General features: G+C 38.3%; 1 protein-coding gene across 3 annotated transcripts in view; it reads left to right on the plus strand.

The window, feature by feature from the left end:
* adgrb3 (adhesion G protein-coupled receptor B3) overlaps window positions 1–20744 on the plus strand; it is a 179555-nt gene that overhangs the window by 79232 nt on the left and 79579 nt on the right. For all 3 annotated transcript variants that reach the window (XM_088609774.1, XM_088609775.1, XM_088609777.1), the window contains 7 exons: window positions 1368–1532; window positions 2752–2916; window positions 4229–4393; window positions 5374–5475; window positions 6368–6474; window positions 9003–9197; window positions 10657–10725. In XM_088609774.1, coding sequence (XP_088465900.1) covers window positions 1368–1532; window positions 2752–2916; window positions 4229–4393; window positions 5374–5475; window positions 6368–6474; window positions 9003–9197; window positions 10657–10725 — 968 coding nt within the window. The remainder of the gene's footprint in view (window positions 1–1367; window positions 1533–2751; window positions 2917–4228; window positions 4394–5373; window positions 5476–6367; window positions 6475–9002; window positions 9198–10656; window positions 10726–20744) is intronic.

Below are 20744 nucleotides of genomic sequence, written 5' to 3' on the forward strand. Positions count from 1 at the left end.
GTCACTTTGTATATTAATTTATTCTGGATTTGTCAATAGTTTTGCAAAATCATTTTTTTTTCTTTTTGTTAAAATAGATCAAATCACATATTGTCAGATGAAAAACAAATATTTTTGTCTTTTCTAGCTTTTACTGTACATATAAAGTGCCAAGTTTGTTTTTTATGTTCTTTAGTAAAAATACAATATAAACTGACCTTTGTTGTGTAGGTCCCTGTTGTCAATCATTTCAGAATATTTTTGCGTGGGAGTTAAGAGCAACAGAGCAATGTTTAATGGTGTGAATATTGCTTAGCTCTTTATCGAATCATGATGCTACGTAAGACACAAATGTCTTACAACTTGTCATTCCTCCCTTTTGCACACATTATCAAAGTTAGCAGCCACGCACCTGTTGTCCCTGTAGCATTATGATTGTACAAAGCTAATTAAATTTCATGTAACCCGATCTTTTTGTGATCTCATAATATTTTAACATGTTATTTCTTAGAGATTAAGCAATAATAGCTAAATAATCTATTTCCAGATTTAAAAACTATGGATCTTATAGGATGATAAACCTTAATATAGTAGTTTTAAATCTTAATTCAGGATTGTCAGCGACTTAAAAAGAAAGGGGTGGGTTTGGCAACAGAAAAAAAGTAATTACTCAACTCCTTTTATGTATGGTAAGTTTCTATAAAAACAAGGAGATTTTTTCCCCTAATTAATACTGTCTGTGGAAATCATTTTTTTTTTCATGATGCGATTTGAATATCAGTCATGCAAATTCACAGTAAAGGTCAGAACAGGCCACCTTCTACTTACACTGGTGACCTGGTAATATCTTATTTTATTATTCCTGAATTCAGAGTAAAATCAAGCCTGATTGTGTTACAAAGTACCGTGTGCAAGAACATACCATATAGGATAAGCAGATAAAAATGCACAAGAGGAGTTTACAGTCCCAGTGCTATAGATAAGTCAACACTGTAACATCGTGGTATTTTGACTAAGACCTTAAACTGGTATTGTTGATAAGGCACAAACAGCATATGAACTGAATCAGTCCTAAAGTAGCCCAAGGAAGTAAGCACACGGTGAAAGAGGATCGTCCTTGGTTTTATTTCTCTGGGGTTCTGGTCTTTCTTCAGCGATGCACTTGGCAGAGAAATTACATGATCCCGTTTTCATTTCCCAGACGTATACTGGCAATTACAGCAGTGCAATCAGGAACTCCACATGTTCGCAGTAGTCTTGTTATAAGCCTGGGGTTTTTTGTGCTCTTGGCAAGCCACACAGCCTTGTTTGGGTAATCATGATCCTATTTGTGAATGAAACCCATCCCTCAAGCCGTAACTGTAAGGTCTGCTCATGTCTGTTTGCAGTGCATGGGGTTTGGGAAGAATGGTCTCCCTGGAGTTTGTGCTCATTCACGTGCGGCAGAGGCCAGCGGACGAGAACGAGGTCATGTATTCCGCCCCAGTACGGGGGCCGAGCTTGTGACGGGCCGGAAACACAGACCAAACTGTGCAACATAGCGCTGTGTCCAGGTTTGTATCTGCGGTTCTTCTCTTTTCCCTGCGGAGCTGTGCTTTTCTCAGATGTGTGGAACAGAGAGAGGAACAACAGCTATGCATGATCTGTTTTTATCTTTTCAGACTAAAACGTTGTTTTAATCTTGGCAAAATACTTTCATTAATAAGATTTGAGTTTTAAGATAATATTGAGTTTTAATAATACATTGTTAATATCAGTATGCTTTAAATGTAAAAATGCTTGTACGAATTTAATATTTAAATGATTACCAGTGAATGGTTTAAGCAATATTGTACACATTTTGTACAGCAAAAAAAAGGTCTAATACTTTGATCACTTGAAATCAAAGAGAAGATGGTTGGGTTGTTGAGATTCCTGTGATACTAATAATAGTTGTAGCTGGAATCCAGTTTTGCTGCACAAATGTTAGGCCTAATAATCTTAATAATCATAAGGATATGACACCCCTCTTGAACATCCTAGGACACAATCATTCAGCTGGGCATTCACTAGATGCCCAAGACTAGAATCCTTTTTTTCAATACGTCCTTCTGATAGGGGTCGGGCAGTTGTGTTGACCTCTGATCCTGGAGGACCTTCAAAGTCTCTTTGAAGCAGCAGCTTTTGAGATCTTAGCAGGTCAGAGTTATCAGGCTTATTGCATTTAGAAAGCAAGCCCAGGACTTGGAAGCAGTCAGTGAAGAGATGTAGGAGTGATGTCATGGTACTATCAGTATTAGAAAGAAAGTTTATCATTTAAGCCTGCCAGAAAACTGCAGAAATCTACAGTACCAGACAGTTACTACTCCAAAAGTGTATTATAAATGCCAGTCTATTTTTTGCCCTTTTTTTAGAAATGGAATATTGAGCGTTTTACACATTAATTTAAATCCAATACTGCAGCTCTAGGATTTTTTCTATAAGAAATTACTTCACAAATTTCTAAAATTCATTAACCACATAAGAGACTTTAGCATTCCATCTTTTTTCCCTCTGGATTTCTTTCTCTTGTCAGCAATTTAAAGGATTTATTCAGAGATACTGTACCTCATGTTGAAATATTGAAATGTTCCAGCAGCGGCATCAGTCGTGCTATTTTAAGTACCAGCAGCCCGCAGACCTGTAAGTCGTTTTAGGAGGATGGCAGGGACAGATGAGAGGCTGTGAGCTGCAACAGTAACTCGTTCTTTCCCCGTCTGTTTGCCTCCCTCTTGTAACTCCTCTTGGCCGCAGTGGATGGCCAGTGGCAGGAGTGGAGCCAGTGGACCGAGTGCTCAGTGACCTGCTCCAACGGGACTCAGCAGAGGAGCCGCCAGTGCTCAGCGGCAGCACACGGCGGCTCGGAGTGTCGCGGCCACTGGGCCGAGAGCAGGGAGTGCGCTAACCCAGACTGCACCGGTACGCCAGGCCCCAGCGCTTCCTGCACGGGACACCGCCCTGCGTGGCACTCAGTGGGAAGCCCACACACTGCAGTCCTGGCACTTCTGTTACCAAACCAGTGAATCTAGGTTTTGTTTGCATTTCAACACTTTCATTCTTATTATCTAATGAAGTGTTATATCAGTTTAGCATGTATTGCAGGTTAGTGAACACCTCTTTGTATTTTATCAATCACTCCTACAAAGGCATATCAAAGTGACAGGACCTGTAGCCCTTCTAGAATATTTGCCTGTGGAACTGACTGTTCATTTACAGTGTAAAAATAATGTAACACTGGTCCTTGCGTTTTTTCCTCTTTTCCTTTCTTCACACTGCATAGCTTGCTTTGTTTCAACAGCAATGTCCAAGAGTTATTTGGTTTAAACCTATGCAGTGGTTACATATTGAGAAAACATATTTTTTTTTACATTTTCTAAAACAATAGCAGGGTCAGTCCTTGCATGGAGGACTGTAACAGTGATAGATACGCTCATGGATCTAGATAGCTTGCTTTTCCTTCTTGCTTGATGGTGGTACTGCTGGGATAAGGACATTCAATTTACAGTACAGAGGAAGGACAACATCTGTTTTTTATGCAGAATTTTTACAGTATTCATTACAAGCTAATAAAAAAGCTACAGTGCTTTATTATAAAAAACTTTAAATGTATAAAATTAGTTCAACAAACTTATATAACACTCTAAGACAACCTGAGAAATTGAGAAAATATTTTCCAACCAAAAACCTAGTTTAAATTGTGAAACAACTATACATTTATTAAAGAGCTACAATATATCCCTAAATAGTGTGTAGCTATGAAAAAAATTAAACCCACAATTCCCCTGAAATTTGGTAATAATACAACATAATTATAATAACATTGGTTTCCAGCAGTGGTTCTGCAGAATTACAGGTTCTTATGCTTTCAAATGTTAGCTAGTTAATTGAACAGAGACTTGCCTAAAACAGGATTATAGGTATCTCTGGTTACTGACTGAAGATCAGTAAAGTCGAAGATGTCTGCAAGCACTGAAAGAAATGGTTCTCCAGCACTAGAGCTGGCATTTACTTGGTGCACATTCTGTAGTACATACTGTACTTCCAAGACCATAAAATTATTTTTTTAAACGGGACACTGGAGAAATTGATTTTCAGTATTTTGTAAGATTACCCCAGCACTGGTATTTGTTTGAATAAATGGTAATCAGTGCAGTACACTGTGATTGTTTATGCAGCAGCGTCTGTGATGATCCAGCCAAGAGGAGTGATCTAACGCGTGCTTGTTCTCCAGCCAACGGGCAGTGGAACCCCTGGGGGCACTGGAGTGGGTGCTCCAAGTCCTGCGATGGGGGCTGGCAGAGGCGGAGCAGGGTCTGTCAGGGTGCCGCGATCACAGGGCAGCAGTGCGAGGGCACCGGGGAAGAAGTGCGCAAGTGCAGCGAGCAGCGTTGCCCAGGTATCCCTGGACCGGCTCTTAACAATCAATTATCTTTGAGTTGGCAAAGACTGTGGAACCAAAGCCTAATGAAACAGTTGCAATTAGCTTTTGTTTCTAGCAGCCCACAATTTTTGCTTGGGATTATTAATGTCTACAGCAGTGTATTTCACACCTATGTTGAGAAAACAGGCTGGTACAGGGCCTCCATACATATGAAAGGGTGGCTGTGCAATGAGGCTTCTTCTCTTTTGTCTGTTTGAAAAGATTCATTGCTGTCAGCTAGTGATGACATTGATTTTTCTACTTAGTTATTGTCTCCATGGAGATTCCTACTATTACCTTGGTGAGGTTCACAGTGAGGAATGGTCACCTTTACATCTTTGTACAGCACAGTTAGAATTTGCTTTAAGCTAGGAAGGATAACATTTTAGGTCTGAGTGAAACTGGATAGGATTTGATGATCTACAGTATAATGAAAATGCAGTAGTTGCTTTCAATATGTAAAAGACGTTAAAAAGCAGAAAACAAATTACTGTATGGGAAAGATAGTTTCTTCTCACTCATTTACATAGGTGATTAAAATGAACAGTACATTTTTATGAATGTATTTTTATAGATTCATTATGCTTTTCAGTCAAGCAGACTATTTGGAAAAATCACTGCTTCATTGGAGGTAGTCCACTTGCATAAGGGCAGGTATTGGACAACTCACCTCACATTTCTTATTGGGAGCCCAATTTTCACTCATCTTTAGCAAAATCAGTGTAGAATCTGAGTCCTATTTAAGTCATCAACAATACAGTAACTACTTTATTTTATCCAAAATTCATTGATGCCATAATCAATTTTACAAATAATTCTGAAAATATTAAAGACCATAATCTAAATTGTTATATAAAAGAATGTTGGCCCTGTTGTTTTTAACATTTTTTATGGATACAAGGGCATCTATCAACAACAGTGTGAAGCCTATAAATTTCACGTCTTCATTTTTACAGCACCGTATGAGATATGCCCAGAAGATTACGCAGCGTCCATGATGTGGAGACGAACCCCTTCAGGAGAACTGGCATTTAACAGGTGTCCATCAAATGCAACAGGTAAAGCATCAGCAGTTGATAAGCATAGAGGACAAGAGGCTGGGAATACTAATGTCAAACTCAGAGGCACACAGACCATTCTCAATTGAAAATCAACAACGTAGATGACACATTTTAATTTTAAACAGCAATCTGTGTACTTTCATCTGCCTTGTACTGTTAAAGGACTCAGATCATCAATCAAGCAGTCAACTAATGTGCTCCTGAGCTTTGTAGAAACCAAAACATTACCAGGACTTCTTTCCTCAAGAGAAAGGCTTGGGTAGCAGGTTCCATTCATATCTTCTGCAAACAGATCCAAGGTCTGTGTATCCCAAATCTCTGCTTCTGAACCTGACATACTCAAGTAATCTTCTACATTACTGTTACATCGTATTTGACTGTAAAATACTTATACTTCAAGTCCAATATGCATATAAAATATTAAAAGCAAAAATTAAGTGCTAACATTGAAAACATTGATTTATAAACACATTTGAAGTGCTTCTGCCATTATTCTAATTTTAGATTTGATTTACAATGCCTTTGTCCCTAAATATTAACTAACATCTTAAAATGTGTTTCAGACACAGAACCAAACACATCATACCATTTTCTTTACTAAAAAAATAACGGATATTGCAGTTAAAACCTCTTTTAAATGTGCTGTAACTAAATATATCCCGACATCTGCAAAATGAGATCACCCCTACCGCCTGAAAAATCATCTTTAACAGCACAACAAAAGGAGAACACTGATGTGACACTGACTGGGATGTGACAATGCTGTAATTACAGCTCCGCCTTGGACAATAAGTGACGGGACCCCCCCTCTCGCGGCGCTCTGCTGTGTGGTCTCAGTGTGATGCTCCATGCGGAGGTGTGCTCTTGTGTCTGTCTTTGTGCTCCACAGGCACCACTAGTAGACGCTGCTCTCTCGATCACCGCGGAGTGGCCTTCTGGGAGCAGCCCAGCTACGCCAGATGCATAACAAATGAATACAGATCCTTGCAGCAATCAGTAGGTGCAAAGTCAGCTTCCTTGCTCCGGCTCTGTCTTGCAGCGTGCAATAAATTACGCCATCCTGTGTAGCAAAGATTAACGGTTTTAAATAATGAACCAAATTAAAACACTAATATTGCAGTTTTCCATAGGTAATTGATTTTGTTGGAGCCACAAGATCCTCATTCATATAGTTTGTACTGTAATTTATGATGTTATTTTTCTTCATTTTAATTCCAAGTCCATGTTTTATTTTGGAAGCTTTTCTGATCTCTAGTATTATGATATGATTATATTTGTAATGTGTTATTTCTGTGTTTTGGGAATTAAATAAATTAAACCTGTTTTGAGTGACACCCATAGATAATCTAAGCAGACGGTGATTCCTTTGTTAATGGAAAGGGACCTGTGCTTTAATTGTAGCATTTGACTTTTAAAACAAAACCAATTAATCCCCATTTGTCAGCCTCAATAGATAATACATACATTATACTGTCAATGTGGTCTAAATCAATGGTTAAATACCTGTACACAGAGGTATTCAGCATCAGTCCTGCCATTGAAATTGATCTGTTCTTTACATGACTGAAAACATCAAGTGATGTAATCTGTATGCAGTTACAACCTTTTGGTTGGTTTGGATGTTCAGAAATTGTTGAATTCCATCCCTCCACTTTTATTAAACTTAGAAGGCTGTGGTGAGGCAAGCCTAGCGCAGAAGGCACAGGGCGTCATTAGTAATGGGGTATCAGTCCAGTGCATGGCATATACACACACTCACTCATACACACTGACAAAGGACAATTTAGGAGACATGATTAAATTGTACTGTGTTTTTTGGACTGAAGAGGGTAACCGCAGTACCTAGGAAATCATGAGAGCCCACGTGCCATAGGCAAGTCTCAAATCCAGGACCCAAAAGCTGTGGAGCAGTAGTGCTACCACCACCCCTCCAGGTGAATATCTTCACCACAACATGTACTCTATTTGTGTGTTCAGAAAACAGCCCTAATCCTCCCCCAGTGGTAGGGGTTAGGGAAGATCACTCTTTGTTCTGCCTAATAATGCTGTACATGAGCTACACACTTTGCAGGGTTTTTGCTATGCAGCCTAGACACCCCCCCTCCTTTATATTCATCAGGCTGAATTATATTTGCAGTCAGTGCTTGGTTATGGTACTCTGAAACATGGGGTTGCGGAGGATCTGCCACCAGAGTAATTTAGTAACTCCTAATAGCCAGCCATTTTTGGGCATCACTAATCATGTGCAGCAGATGATATACTGTAACATAAGGTTACAAATAAGAGAAGTCAATTTGGCTCATCTAACTCTTTTGCCAATTAGCAGCTACTTTCTGAAGGTATTACCCAATGTTTTCTTAAAAGAAGTTTAATCCCTAAAAACATAGCTTTTAAAAGGTCTTTTAGTACTCAAGTTTTGTAATTCAGTGAGTAAATGTACAGAGCATTCTGTGCCTTTCTAGATAATTGTACATTTGTACATTTTAACATAACATCCCTTGATTTAAGTTCTATTTTTTTTAATGCTGGTACTCCCCAATTTACAGCATGTAAATCCAATGAGTAATGGAAATGTACCATTCAAGAGTGTGTTCCAACTGCATGTAACACTCTACAGTTGGCTATATGAAATGTCATTTACCGGGTGATTCCCAGTTCCCAGTTTTCTGTGCAGTTTCTTCAATTTGCAGATACTCATATTTTGATATAATACTGCCTACACTAGAATCTACCGTAGGTCATTGATATGAATTAAGAAGAGCAGTGGATCTAGTATAGATCCCTGTGGTACTCCACTAACTGCATCAACCAAATTGGAGCTTTCACCCTTTATCTCTATTTTCTGTTTTTACGCATTGGACAATTTCCTACTAAAAATGTGTACTAACATGATACCTACTGCCCACAATTTAATAATTTATTTTTTATGATGAACTCTATTCAGAGTCTTCTGAAAAATTGAACATACAGTACCATGTCATGTGCTGTATCAATATTATTGCTGTGGTTTCTAGTGTGTAAACTATCCCCTAGAATCATAGTACTTTACAAATAATCCTCTAGTGTAGGATTATTTGTAAAGCACAATGTCTCTCTCACACCTAAAGAAGGCTCCACGGCCGAAATGTTTTTTTTTTCTTTTTTTCAGCATGGAATAAACCTATTACTTGTTCCTTTGCATCCTCTAGCGTAGCTGTAATGATCAATTCCTTAATCTCACCACTTCTACCACAGCAATGTGAATCCCATGTGTATGCCAGAGCTGCTATTAAGCAAATATGAGCTTTCACACCCTGACCAGAATAGAAGCTCCAACACTTGTCACACTCTATGTTTATATGTTTAAGGTCAAGACTTAGACCTTGAAATGACAGTGTTCATCTAGTTTAGTGTATCTTTCAGCTGGTGTACTGCCTTGTACTTGAACAAGCCCTAAATTCTTCAACGTTCCTTCACTTCAGGATTATATTATGACTTTGAAGCAATGTCTGCCACATGTTAACATATAACTCTGTTTATTATAGATTAAGGGGTACCTCGCCAAGGGACAGAGGATGTTGGCAGGTGATGGAATGTCTCAGGTGACCAAAACCCTCTTGGATTTGACCCAGAGAAGAAATTTCTATGCTGGCGACCTTCTGTCCTCTGTGGAGATCCTCCGGAATGTTACAGATACATTTAAAAGAGCCAATTATGTCCCATCCTCTGATGATGTGCAGGTAAGCATGCCATTGTCAAGAGGCAAGAAAAAAAACTTAATCTCCTGAGACAGAAGTTCCTTATAAAAGGAAAGTGGATTTTAGTGAAATGTCAGATGTCATTGCATATAGGTCATAAATGGTTTGAAGAATGTGGCTTTCTTCATCTACCGTCTTCATTTCTTTTATTTAAAAAGGAGTCAGTGACATTTTTTGTTCTATGCAGGCATTTTACTGCAGGTTTTTTCTGCAGAGGAATTACCACCAGAGGGAGCAAACACATACATGGTGAAAGCAAGACAAACTCAAGGGAGAGCTTCAACTCTTAATTGTTTGATGTGACTTGTATCAAAGAAGCATCCCCTGATTTTTTTTTAAATTTCAGTGATCTACAATAGTTCATAGTGCGAGCAGATTTATATTGTAAATTATTTTCCTTGATGTGGTTACACATATTGTATAATATTCACAGCATGTTTGGATGTTCCAAGAATATAAATAAAATAAATGATGACTAGGTTCTCAGAATGTAATATTTTTTCCAGTCGAATAAGTTAGCATACATTTAAGTGTAGTTCATTTGTGCTGTCCTCCCATGTCCCTTAATTGTGTTTTTAAGATTTCAGAATTTGATTATTAGTGCTTTATTCTTGTACATCCTAAGGAAATTCTCAGTGACAGATGCCTGTCGTTCCTCATTTTAAAATTGGTCCAGGTCAACTCATGTCTGTAATAATGCAACATTACATCCAAACGATTATTTAAAAAAAACTGCTTAGCTGCACCCACTGAGACTTCAACTTTTGACTTGTGTGATAGGATTTTAAGAACTGCAGTGATTTATCTCATGGGTTAAAAACTCTTGAGGTGTTTCTGTCTATGAGGCATCATCCAGCAAGTCATCTCTTATGTGTAGCAAGACTCTCCTGGGTCCATCTGAAGCAGCAGAAAAATATTTTATTCAGCAGAGAGCATTCAGACAAGAGGTATCCCCGGAGAACAGCTTGACGTATCTCCTATTGTTTGTTGGAATCCAACAACAATGCAGGGAGGATTATTGATTTGCTTTATTCCTAAATGGTCTTTTGTGATGCTTAAAATAGGTCCCATAGACATTACTGCTTCACAAGCATATCTGTTTTGAGATTGCTTACAAAAGCTGCACTTTTTTCTCCTCTTGAAATTCAGAAGTGTAACTTGTTCTCTCTGGGCAGTGTGACTAGGTCTTATTATTCCAGACAGCTCCCTCCACCCACCCCACACCCAGCTGTCAAGGGATACGCTGATGAAAGCACATTTAGTGCAGTTAGAGCACACCTCAGTACACAAATAATACTATAACAGCAATTAAGTGCTGCACACCTGTGGTCATATAATTATTATTTCAAGGAGAAAAAGGAAGACAATTAATGACACACCTCAAAATGTGGTTATTTACAGCATGTTACTTACTACAATGTTGTCAATTTCTTTGCCACAGAACTTTTTTCAAATTATCAGTAATCTTTTGGAGGAAGAAAACAAGGAGAAATGGGAAGATGCCCAACAGGTATGACAAATTTAATGTTTTTCCATTATTCTTTGATATTATCGATTGCTATTGAATTTGGATATCAATACCGAAAACATATTTATGTTCAAAATGTTTAATGGTTTATTGGAAATATTTGATTACTACAGCCCTTTTTAAAATGCATATAAAAATGTTGATTTAACTATTATTTAAAATAGGCACTTTTTGCAAATTTGCATTATATGAACTATATACCTAAACAAAGGACACATTACATAAATTCAAGGCTTAAGCCTTCACCTGAACAAACCAAAGATGTCTGTAGCTGAAAGTCTGTAAAACTGGAATTTGTCACATATTTCAAAGAAGCTGTGTTCTAGGTACAGCTTTGCCATGTTTTGAAGCTTTAGAAACTGTGCATTAGTCCAGGACAGGGAAAACTAATCCCTGGATGTGAATTTCTCTTAGCCTAAATACCCCTGGGATCCACAAGGGGGCAGCAGCATCGTCACAGCTGATTATTAGTTGCATTACAGCTCTCAGTACAAAAGATTCGCCATTGCTCAGCAACAATCGCTCAAAACCTTGGCACTGACATTTTTCACATTCTTTTCATATTTTCATAGAGATTCACAATTTGTCAAACTCAGAAGCTTAATGTTTGAATCATGTATTCTGCATATTAAAATTACATCTGCAACACCTCTAATGAATTTTAGGTAGTTTATAAATAAACTCCCTACAATTTTAAAATTCCATTCAGAACTTGGCATCTGTTAATGTTGTTTTTTTAAACTGATGAGTTGAAAACCTTTCTTTTTTAAAACAACTGAATGACCATTCTTAGTTATACCCTTCCAGTTTAGAAGACAAGATTAAGTTTTTCACATCTCGACTGTCAGCTATGAGCTCTAAGGTGCCACACAGGGGAGAAGGAGAAAGCGTAGGCAGGCACCTCTGTCTCACATCTTGTAACACATTGCAGGCAACACAGCCCCGTGCGGACCGTTCAGTGCTGATTGCAGGAGAGGCCAGGGAGCCTGCAGGCCTTGCTGTGTCGCTAGGGACCATGGTGACCAATCCCAGTTGCCCTCAGTTGGGAATCCCGGTCACAGCTGCCTAGTGACGTGACCCAGGCTTGAACCTCCGGTCACAGAGCTCACCCTGAACTTGGGCGAGAGCTTTGGTTGTTTGAGCGACTGGTTGGCCTTCAGAAGTCTTCTTGAGCTATTGTTTCTATACAGTATATGAGAGTATCTCGCTTCTTCTTCTCATGCTCTAAAACTATGTAATCAAATGAGGTAAATATACGGGATCTGTAGTGCCACATTCATATGACATTTGAGATAGCTTTGATCAGGCTTGAGGTACTGATATCACAGAAGTTTAGAGGTTTGACTTTTAAGACAATAACATAACAATGTATCTGGGACACAGAAACTGCACATAGTCCTAATATTGGCAGACTGTCTTAAAATAGCCAACAGATTAAAAAAACACACACATTGTAGGTATCTGCTGCATGTGTGTGCTGTACTTTTCTTAAAGCACACATTAAACCAAGGAACTGAAAGAATTTTCCAAATACAATGTGCATGTACAGATGGCACATCTGTTAAGCCCTTAGAAATGTGTGCAAAACCAAGGCATTTTTTGCAGAATCTCTCCATTTCATATCCTGAAGCAGCTGTGTCGGTAATTGCCAGGGGTTCAAGTGTGTTGTCATAGACATTTCCCATTTTTCACAGTTCAGAAGCCCTTTCTTTTGCTCTGCAAACTGAAAAAATACAATTCGACCCTGAGCATCCTAGAGAGCAAGGAGAGAGAGGCTATCAACAGCTTCTTTGTCTTACAAAGTGCGACAAAAAAGTTAAACATTCATTAGTGGTGGATTTCTCTATGGATGTGGGACCATCAGGTTAAACTATTCTTACCCTTATAGGTGACGACATTGGATTTCAGCCAGTTTTTCCAATAATTTTTATACTTGTCCTTTTCGTCCTTTTCTTTCATTACAATACTATTCAGCGCTCTTGCGGTGAGGTACATATATCACTGTCTGTACGGAGATGTCCACTGAATGACTTTAGCAGAGTATAATACCAATGTCACATGGGAGCTAAAGTGCTGTTCTAGTGGTGGTCTTGCTACCGCCTCCTTCTGCAGACTTTACCCATTAAAGGGCTATTCTTATGAGAGTATAAAAGTATTCTGTTACCATGGCAAGTTATTTGATAAGAATTGTACGCAGTTCAGTCTCTCAGTGCCTGAAGGGCAATATGATACATTATTCTTCCAAAAAGAGCATACTGCCTGCTGCCTGTGTGAAACTTTTATGGTACACTCCAATAACAGAGCACAGGGCTAAGAGAAGATTTGCCGATGTTTAGTTTCAGTTTACACATACAGTATGGTGAAAGTTAGAGTATACTTTCTAAACATGAGACTATTTATACTCACAACAAAACATATATGAGTGTTAATAATTGAATGACTCCTGAAAGTTTTACTTTGCTCTAAATTGCATCATGCAGTGTAGTGTCATTTGAACACTCATTAATTTTAAAAACAAGGGCAAGAAGGGCTGCCTTTTAGTCAGGCTAGAGGTATTATGTTTTTATTTTATTTTCCCATAGACCTTGTTTTGTACTGAAGAATACAAGCTTCAAAAACATCAGCTCTACTATGTGTTAAGAGCTTACATAAAAGCATCTGAGACTGAACATAAAATAGACAGGTGAGAGGTAAAACCATTGCACTAATAACACATTAGCCCTGTGTCTGTGGTTCTCTAAAGTATGTTGCCAATTAGCCTGATGATTTTTGAACGGTATACAAACGCTCTAATAATAGTAGGGCAAACGTTTTGGCTAGCATTATGTAGTAAACAGTATAATCTACACATTAACAAAGAAATTAGCAAACAATAATCTTAAAGGGGAATCACATCACTATTTTTACATTTCAAGGAATCAGCTTCATTCTTCATAAAGAATCAGCATTGAAGAGTTCTTTTCAAACCACAGTGAAAGTACAAAGAAGATAGATTTTTCCTGTTTTCCTATGAAGCAGTGAGATCACCCAGTCAAGTGTTCTCGTGTCATTGGTTGCTTTTATGGGCAAAAATGGTAGCAATGGCACCTGGTTGAGTACAAGATTTGGTTCAGTATCAGAAATCAAAATATATTTCATATTACAAACTGTCAGGCTTCATAACCATGTAAACTCCTCTTTAACATATCGACCTTGAGACAGTTTGCTGACAAATACTACTTGCTTGTTAACTCTGCTTGCAGATCATGTTGGAACATTTCTGCAGTTGGAATAACTTGCACTTATTTTCTCATAAATTGAGAAAGAGACCAAGACCAAGATTCCCTTTTTGTTCTCAAATGACTAGTGAGCAGGAAAGGTTGATTTTATGTCACAATTCTGGCGAACTCTCGATCTCGCCTGTGGCAAGACCAGTGGTTTGCGACAACATGGCAATTTTGTGCAGAATCTGGAATTTGTAAACGTTTGAGATACCATCAATTAATATATTTTGTTACAGAGACTTAATAACCAGTCTGAGGAATTAGGATTGTAGTTCCCCTTTAAGAAGTGCATGAAAACAAACTGCAGAAAGGTGCCGGTGACAGTAAATTATAAGTGAAATGAAATGACGACTGTGATAAAAACTTCAGGATCTCAATATATATGAAATGAGATAGATGATCAATTCTGCTGAATAAAGGTCTTCTTAATGTGTGTGCCAATGTGTAGCATTAGGGGAGCCAAAGAATTCTGCTGATGAGTTTCTTCATACAGTACATTGTAAAGTCTAATGTTTGTCTTAGTTTAAACCTTGTATTTTAAAATAATTGCATTTTAGCATCGTGCCTTTGGATTTATTGAAAGATGGCTGCCCTTATCATGGAGGTTATTATTTCTACAATGATGTTTTGATGTGCTCTGACAGACGTTCTTGATAGCTGAAGTACCTTCTGAAAATAGTCGCCTGATCATAACAAAGCTGTCAGTCATTTTTTGTTTGGTTCCATTTATATTATTTTTGTGAAACATGATTTAGACATTTAAATGACGTACAAAAAGAGAACTAAACAATACAAGACACCCCCCACGCACAATTTATCAGTAATCACCTCTGAGGTTCTCACAAAGTACCCCTTAAATATACCACAGAGTAAGAATATGAGTGCAGCTGCACTTCAATCCTTCCATGCAACCCCCTGGCACCGCGTGTCTGAGCAATTGAGAGCTGTATATAAATCACATAAAGTGGTAGCAGGCTCCCCACAGAAACCCAACATCTTGGTAAGAGCAATCAACCAGCTCCTTTCACGCCGCTGTGTAATGTCCAGATTGGCATTATAATTTAGCATGAGTGCTAGGCGAGAACAAGGAATGTGCTTGTTTACAAGGACACACTGGAAACGAACTAAACAAGTTTTCTTAGCTTAAACGCATCCAGACTCTTCCACAATAAATAAAATGGTGCCCAGAGCATACATAAAAGATTAGGAACACGTTTCATATGATAGCATCTGAATGAAATTAAGTGCACTCTGTGATACAAAATTCTGTGAATTTGATGTCTAGAGTGATACAGTGGCACAGAGGTTAGCTTTTCAGTGCTGGGGCCCTGGGTTCAATTCCAGGTCTGGGGTTCTTTCTGTGTGGAGTTTGTATGTTCACCCTATGGGTGCTCCAGTTTCATCCCACAGTCCAAAACACATCTTGATAGGTTTCTGGGCTTTTGTATCACACCTGAAGAAGGCTCCACAGCATGGAATAAACCTTTACTTGTTCCTTTGCAGCCTACGCATACTGACACCCCTACCTACTTGACGACTAATAAATTTGGATTCCAAAAATACATTTCAAATTCCTTTGTTTTGCCCCTGCAATCCGGCAGATTATGCATTGGTTGCACAGACATTCTTGCTCCCCAGGTGACAACAGAAGCACACATTGCAGAGTGGAGATGTGTGCAACAAGGAGAGAGGAGTCAGGTACCTTGTACTGAGATTGCAAGTACTAGAATGAGTGAAGGCCATTCTCATTAAAAATATTGGCTAAAATATGAATTCCTTTATTTCTCCAATGTGGAAAAGAGAAAAAGGAATTGCCTGAGTTTATGATTCACAAACAAGAATGTTGTGAATCTTTCCACTAAACAAATATAATCTCCAGTGTCTAAGGGTAACACCAATAATGTATATACTAAACCTTGAAGTGTATATATGGGGAGAAACTAGACTTTCTTCACGTACAGAAGATGACAAAGCAGAGCAGTATCAGGACGAAAACCAAACAGTGATCATTTATCAAATTATTAATATGTCTTGGCTGAGCCCCTCAATGCTGCAGAATGGAGAATACACCTTTGCTGGGGTTCTGTATGAATTCAGAGATTGTGGTGTGCAATCTATCCCACTAACCTAATGGAGAAGGAAGAGGAATCACACAACTTAAAAAGCAGCGAGCGCGTTCTTTTCATTATGGAGACACATGAAGCTTGTCCAGTTAGCAACTACCCGTTTCGAAGAAGCACTGCTGCCTGTTAACACCACTGCTGAAGGCTAATAAAAATATAACTCTATTAATATATCAAGAAATTTCCACGTCAGCTCATCAAAACCCTTTTTTTTGTGTCCAGAAAAAGAGCAGCACAAGGAGAGACAATGTGCACAGAAGTAGGGTCTGTATAACACAGTTAAACACACAAATGTTACCAGACAAACACCCTGTGAAAAATATCTATGATCATGGTGTGCTAATTTAATCGTTCAGGCCCCCGGCTGGGATGATAACACCTTAGGATACAGCTCGGCATTAAAGTAAATCAGAGACATAAGACAGTTGCTCTCTTCAAAATATGAAATCTTTATCTTTTTTTAAACAAAGTAAAGATGTAAGAGCAGTATTAAAATCCCTTAGAAAAGAGCCTTCCACAGTTGTCATACAGTGGATATATCATATCAAGCACAAGAGGAGCTAAAGGGGCCAAAATGTTAGATAAAATTCAAGAGCAATGTCATGAATGTCAGGTTTGTCATGTCCTGGACCACTTACTTTCCATCTCAGATAGGAATATACTGTATAGTAGGTACCTCTTCACTTAATTAATCTTTCGTCTGAAGAGAAGGGAGAAACCTCATACAATTTTTCAGGTTAAATCGATTTTTTAAAGTATAATTTAGAATAACAAAAGCAAAATGTGGTGTTTTTCCATAAGGATTTCGACAGTGCTTTCGGAACTGTGCTTCGTAACTAGATACATCAGCATAAAGCAAATTAACCTTTTTTAACAGTTCTGTTCATCTCGCGTTTCAGTTTAGAGGAGTAGGAAAATGTATCTATAATTTATCGGTTCTCTAGCAAATTACAAACGCTAAAGCGAAAATGAACTAAAATATATAAAGAACATTTTACCTTACCTTGAGAAAGTGCTTCCGTTTACTATTTTAGTATGAGAATTCAAGAGTTCCTATAAAAACATCTCAACAAAGCTGTCTGCTGAAGCCCTACACATTCAAATCGAGCGGCTCTGGACAAAAAGCTAATCTGATTGGTTCAAACAGCTGTCATTCAGCGAATTCTGACCACTCAGGGATTAAACCCTCCTCTGTACAGCAGGCAAGCATGTTTTTTATTTTGCTAAACCTATTTATTCTGAATAATGTATAAGACCATAAATACCAGAAAAGTGCAAAAAAATTAAGAAAATATATATAATATATAAATACAAATATATTAAAACATTTAGAAACACTTTTTAAACTGGAAACATCATAAGAGGCCTCTCTGGGGCTGCTAAAACCGAAATACAACAAAATGTATTCTTTTCATTATTTATATTACTTATTCTGAGAAAACCAATTAATGTCCTGTCTTCATAAAAAAAATCATGCATTTTTTTTGTATACTTGTTCAATCACTTTCAACTTTTTTCCACAGTACTAGACATTTTAGAGAAGACCTGGAAAAATACATTAACATCCTACATTAAGTGTCCCACCACTTCAGTTTGAAGACAAATAAATGGGAAACAGTGGCCCCAGCTCAGCGATCTGTATCATATCTCAGAATGGCCAGGATCACCACAGCTCATCCCACACTCCCACTCCATTCTCAGCCCGTGACACTCCCATCACTGAGACAGTCTAGCGTACCAAATTCAAGGAAAAACATTTATAATAAGTCCTTTGTCCCCTCTGCAGTAAAACTGCTCAATGAATGTATGTAAATATATATTACCTCCATTACCTATTTATTTAACCATTCGTTCATGTTTTACATACTGTTGTTGTGTTTCCATGTACCCCTTGTGATTTTATGTGAGGTGTTTAATACGTTTATGTGAGAAGCCAAAGACAAATTTCCACAGTAGTATATTCCACAGAATATTTAAACAACCAGGATGTTTGGCAAGATACTTTAGCCTGTATAAAACATAAACATTACCCTCTTGGTATCAGAAACCTTATTTAGTTTCAGAAGACAATAGTGTCTGGAGTGAATAAAGTATACACACCAGCTACTATAAACGAGAGATGATAGAAATACAAATTTCTAGAAATAGAAATGATATACTTACCTATATTATCTATATTATATTAGCTCAACAGAGCACCACAGTCACCGCCCACTCCCCACTCAGTTGTTCAGTTTTTGACACTTGTACCATTGTATCACCATGATACAAAGTCAAAACACAAGTGCAGTCCCCCCACACACACACAATTCAGTCCACAAAAATTGAAAAATAATCTTCCTTAAAAAAGGCATGTCAAAAAAATCAATTTAAAAAATCAGTCAATAATCAGTAAAAAAGAATAGGAAAATCCCACTTATCTCGACCACAAGAAAAAACAATCATGATATGCAGTATGTATCCAGCAACCAAAAAAAATAAAATAAAGCTAATCAGGTATCATTTTGAATTAAAAAATAAATGTAGAGGGAAAATGTCAATGAGTACCCAACACAATCACAACACACAGATCACAATGTTGATGGGTTCCCATTAAGTACAACACAACAACCTGACATCAGCCCATGCAACCAAATCACAACAAAGAAAGTCAGCCAGAGGAGTCTAGTCACATTGTCACAACACAATACAGTACCGAACATTAGCTCTTTATCTGGGTTATTCTATTCAATCTCAGGAAGCAAGCCCTTTAGGTCTGTTGAACTCCTCTGCTTCCTTAACTTACATAAACATTCATTGCCTGTCAGCATGGAGAATTATGAGCACCATGGGATATAATAAAAAGGACTGTATGTCATCTGCCATCAATGACTTCCCCTTTCCTGAAAAGGCACGGTTCGTCTGGCAATCAAGGAGATGAATTTCACCACACTCAATTCAGCAAGTGAACAGGGCCAAGTTACCTGTTTTCTCTCTGAAGGAGGTCCCTGAAAAGAAACGTGTTCATGATTCTGAAAGAGCAATCTCCATACATTCTGTGGAGTTGTTCAAATTAGGATTGTATCTGCTAAAAATGTAAATCCATTAGCACAACACATGGATGGGGACATGGTGTACAGAAGAAGGCTTCGTTTTTGGCCATTGGAACCCTTTCCATGACAAACGCCATCTGTTCAGAGACGATGGATTATATGTGAATGAAATGGGCAGCAGTTGTCTTGGCACAAGGATCCACAAAGAAATACAGAAACATGCAAACGACTAGAATGGAAGAGGGGAGATGAGAAGAAAATCCAAAAGAAAGTAAAATAGAAAAGAACAAAGGGAAAAAAAAAAAGATTACGTAATTAAATGCTAATACCCAAGTGTTAGGAGCTTTGAAACAAATTACTGTACATGAGATAGAAGCTGCCACATGAGCAGGTGTTTATGATGGACAGTAATCCCATGCCAGCCACAAGGGTCACAATTCTTAAAGCCCTCACAGCAGGAAAATCTGAGGCTGGTGAACTCAAGAGCTTATGGGGAAGATGGGTTTAGAGTACTGGATCTTACCAAGCACCTTCTTGGAGTCCAAGTGCCATTATACCTCAAACCAAGGGCTGCCACCACAACAGGTTGATCAGAAAGATGCTTTTCACGATGGGACTCGAAGCTTGAGGTTAACAGCCACACTGTAAGAGGTGGCTGTGAACACCACTGCGAGTCTGCAAACCTCTTTGTGCTTGAGTGGCTTTGAGGAGATTTTGTTTAACCCAGGACCACGTCCTGCCTCATCCACAAGTAGAGCAAATGTGCTGGAGGAGTCCAGGAGCTGGAGATGTGGCTGAAATCCATCAGCATACTGAAACACTGATGTCCCAGTGGAAGTGTTGGTTAGGATATTGTGGGAAATCTTGGCCCAGGCGAGAAGTTGGTACTAATTATTCTGAAACTCTCATACATGACATTGCTAGTTCTTTTCAGGCTCCTCATCAATTTTCTCAATATGACCATAAGAGATTGATTTTCATGCAAGGTTTTCTGCAGAATGCACACCAGAATCAAGATAAAAATTAAAGTCTCCAATAAGAGTTTTCTGTGGGTATGCCATGAAAACGGAATACATGCCAAGCAAAACTATCCTTCATATACTGTATGGTGCAGTGGGGAGTTTCTTTAAAGGAATACAATGTGCAGCCTTACAGAATATGTCCACCACCACTAATATAGAAGTGTAACCCTGGGATTTCAGCATGTCAGTGATTAAGGCTGCAGAAATGTGTCCACAGCTTGTTGGTCACAGGTAAAGATGCCAAAAGCCTCAAGGCAGAGTTCTGAGTTCCTTAGGCTGGTTGCATTTAGGGCAGGCAGTGACACATTGGGCATCATCCTTGCCCCACGAAGCCCACAAAAGTATCTTCTGAGAAGAGTCTGTCTGTGTTTGATGCCAGGATGACAAGTAATTCTGGAGGCAGGGGTCATTTGAGAACCTCTATTGTGAATAAAAATCACAAACCAGGTGAGAGACAAAGAGAGCTCTTACCCCAAAATTCTATCCAACCATGCATGCCATGTAATCATGTAATCTATAATACTATAGTATATTATTACTATATTATTGTAATATATGATT

Source organism: Lepisosteus platostomus, chromosome 17, assembly GCF_059453375.1.
Source record: "Lepisosteus platostomus isolate fLepPlt1 chromosome 17, fLepPlt1.hap1, whole genome shotgun sequence".
In the NCBI taxonomy this organism is placed as follows: domain Eukaryota; kingdom Metazoa; phylum Chordata; class Actinopteri; order Semionotiformes; family Lepisosteidae; genus Lepisosteus; species Lepisosteus platostomus.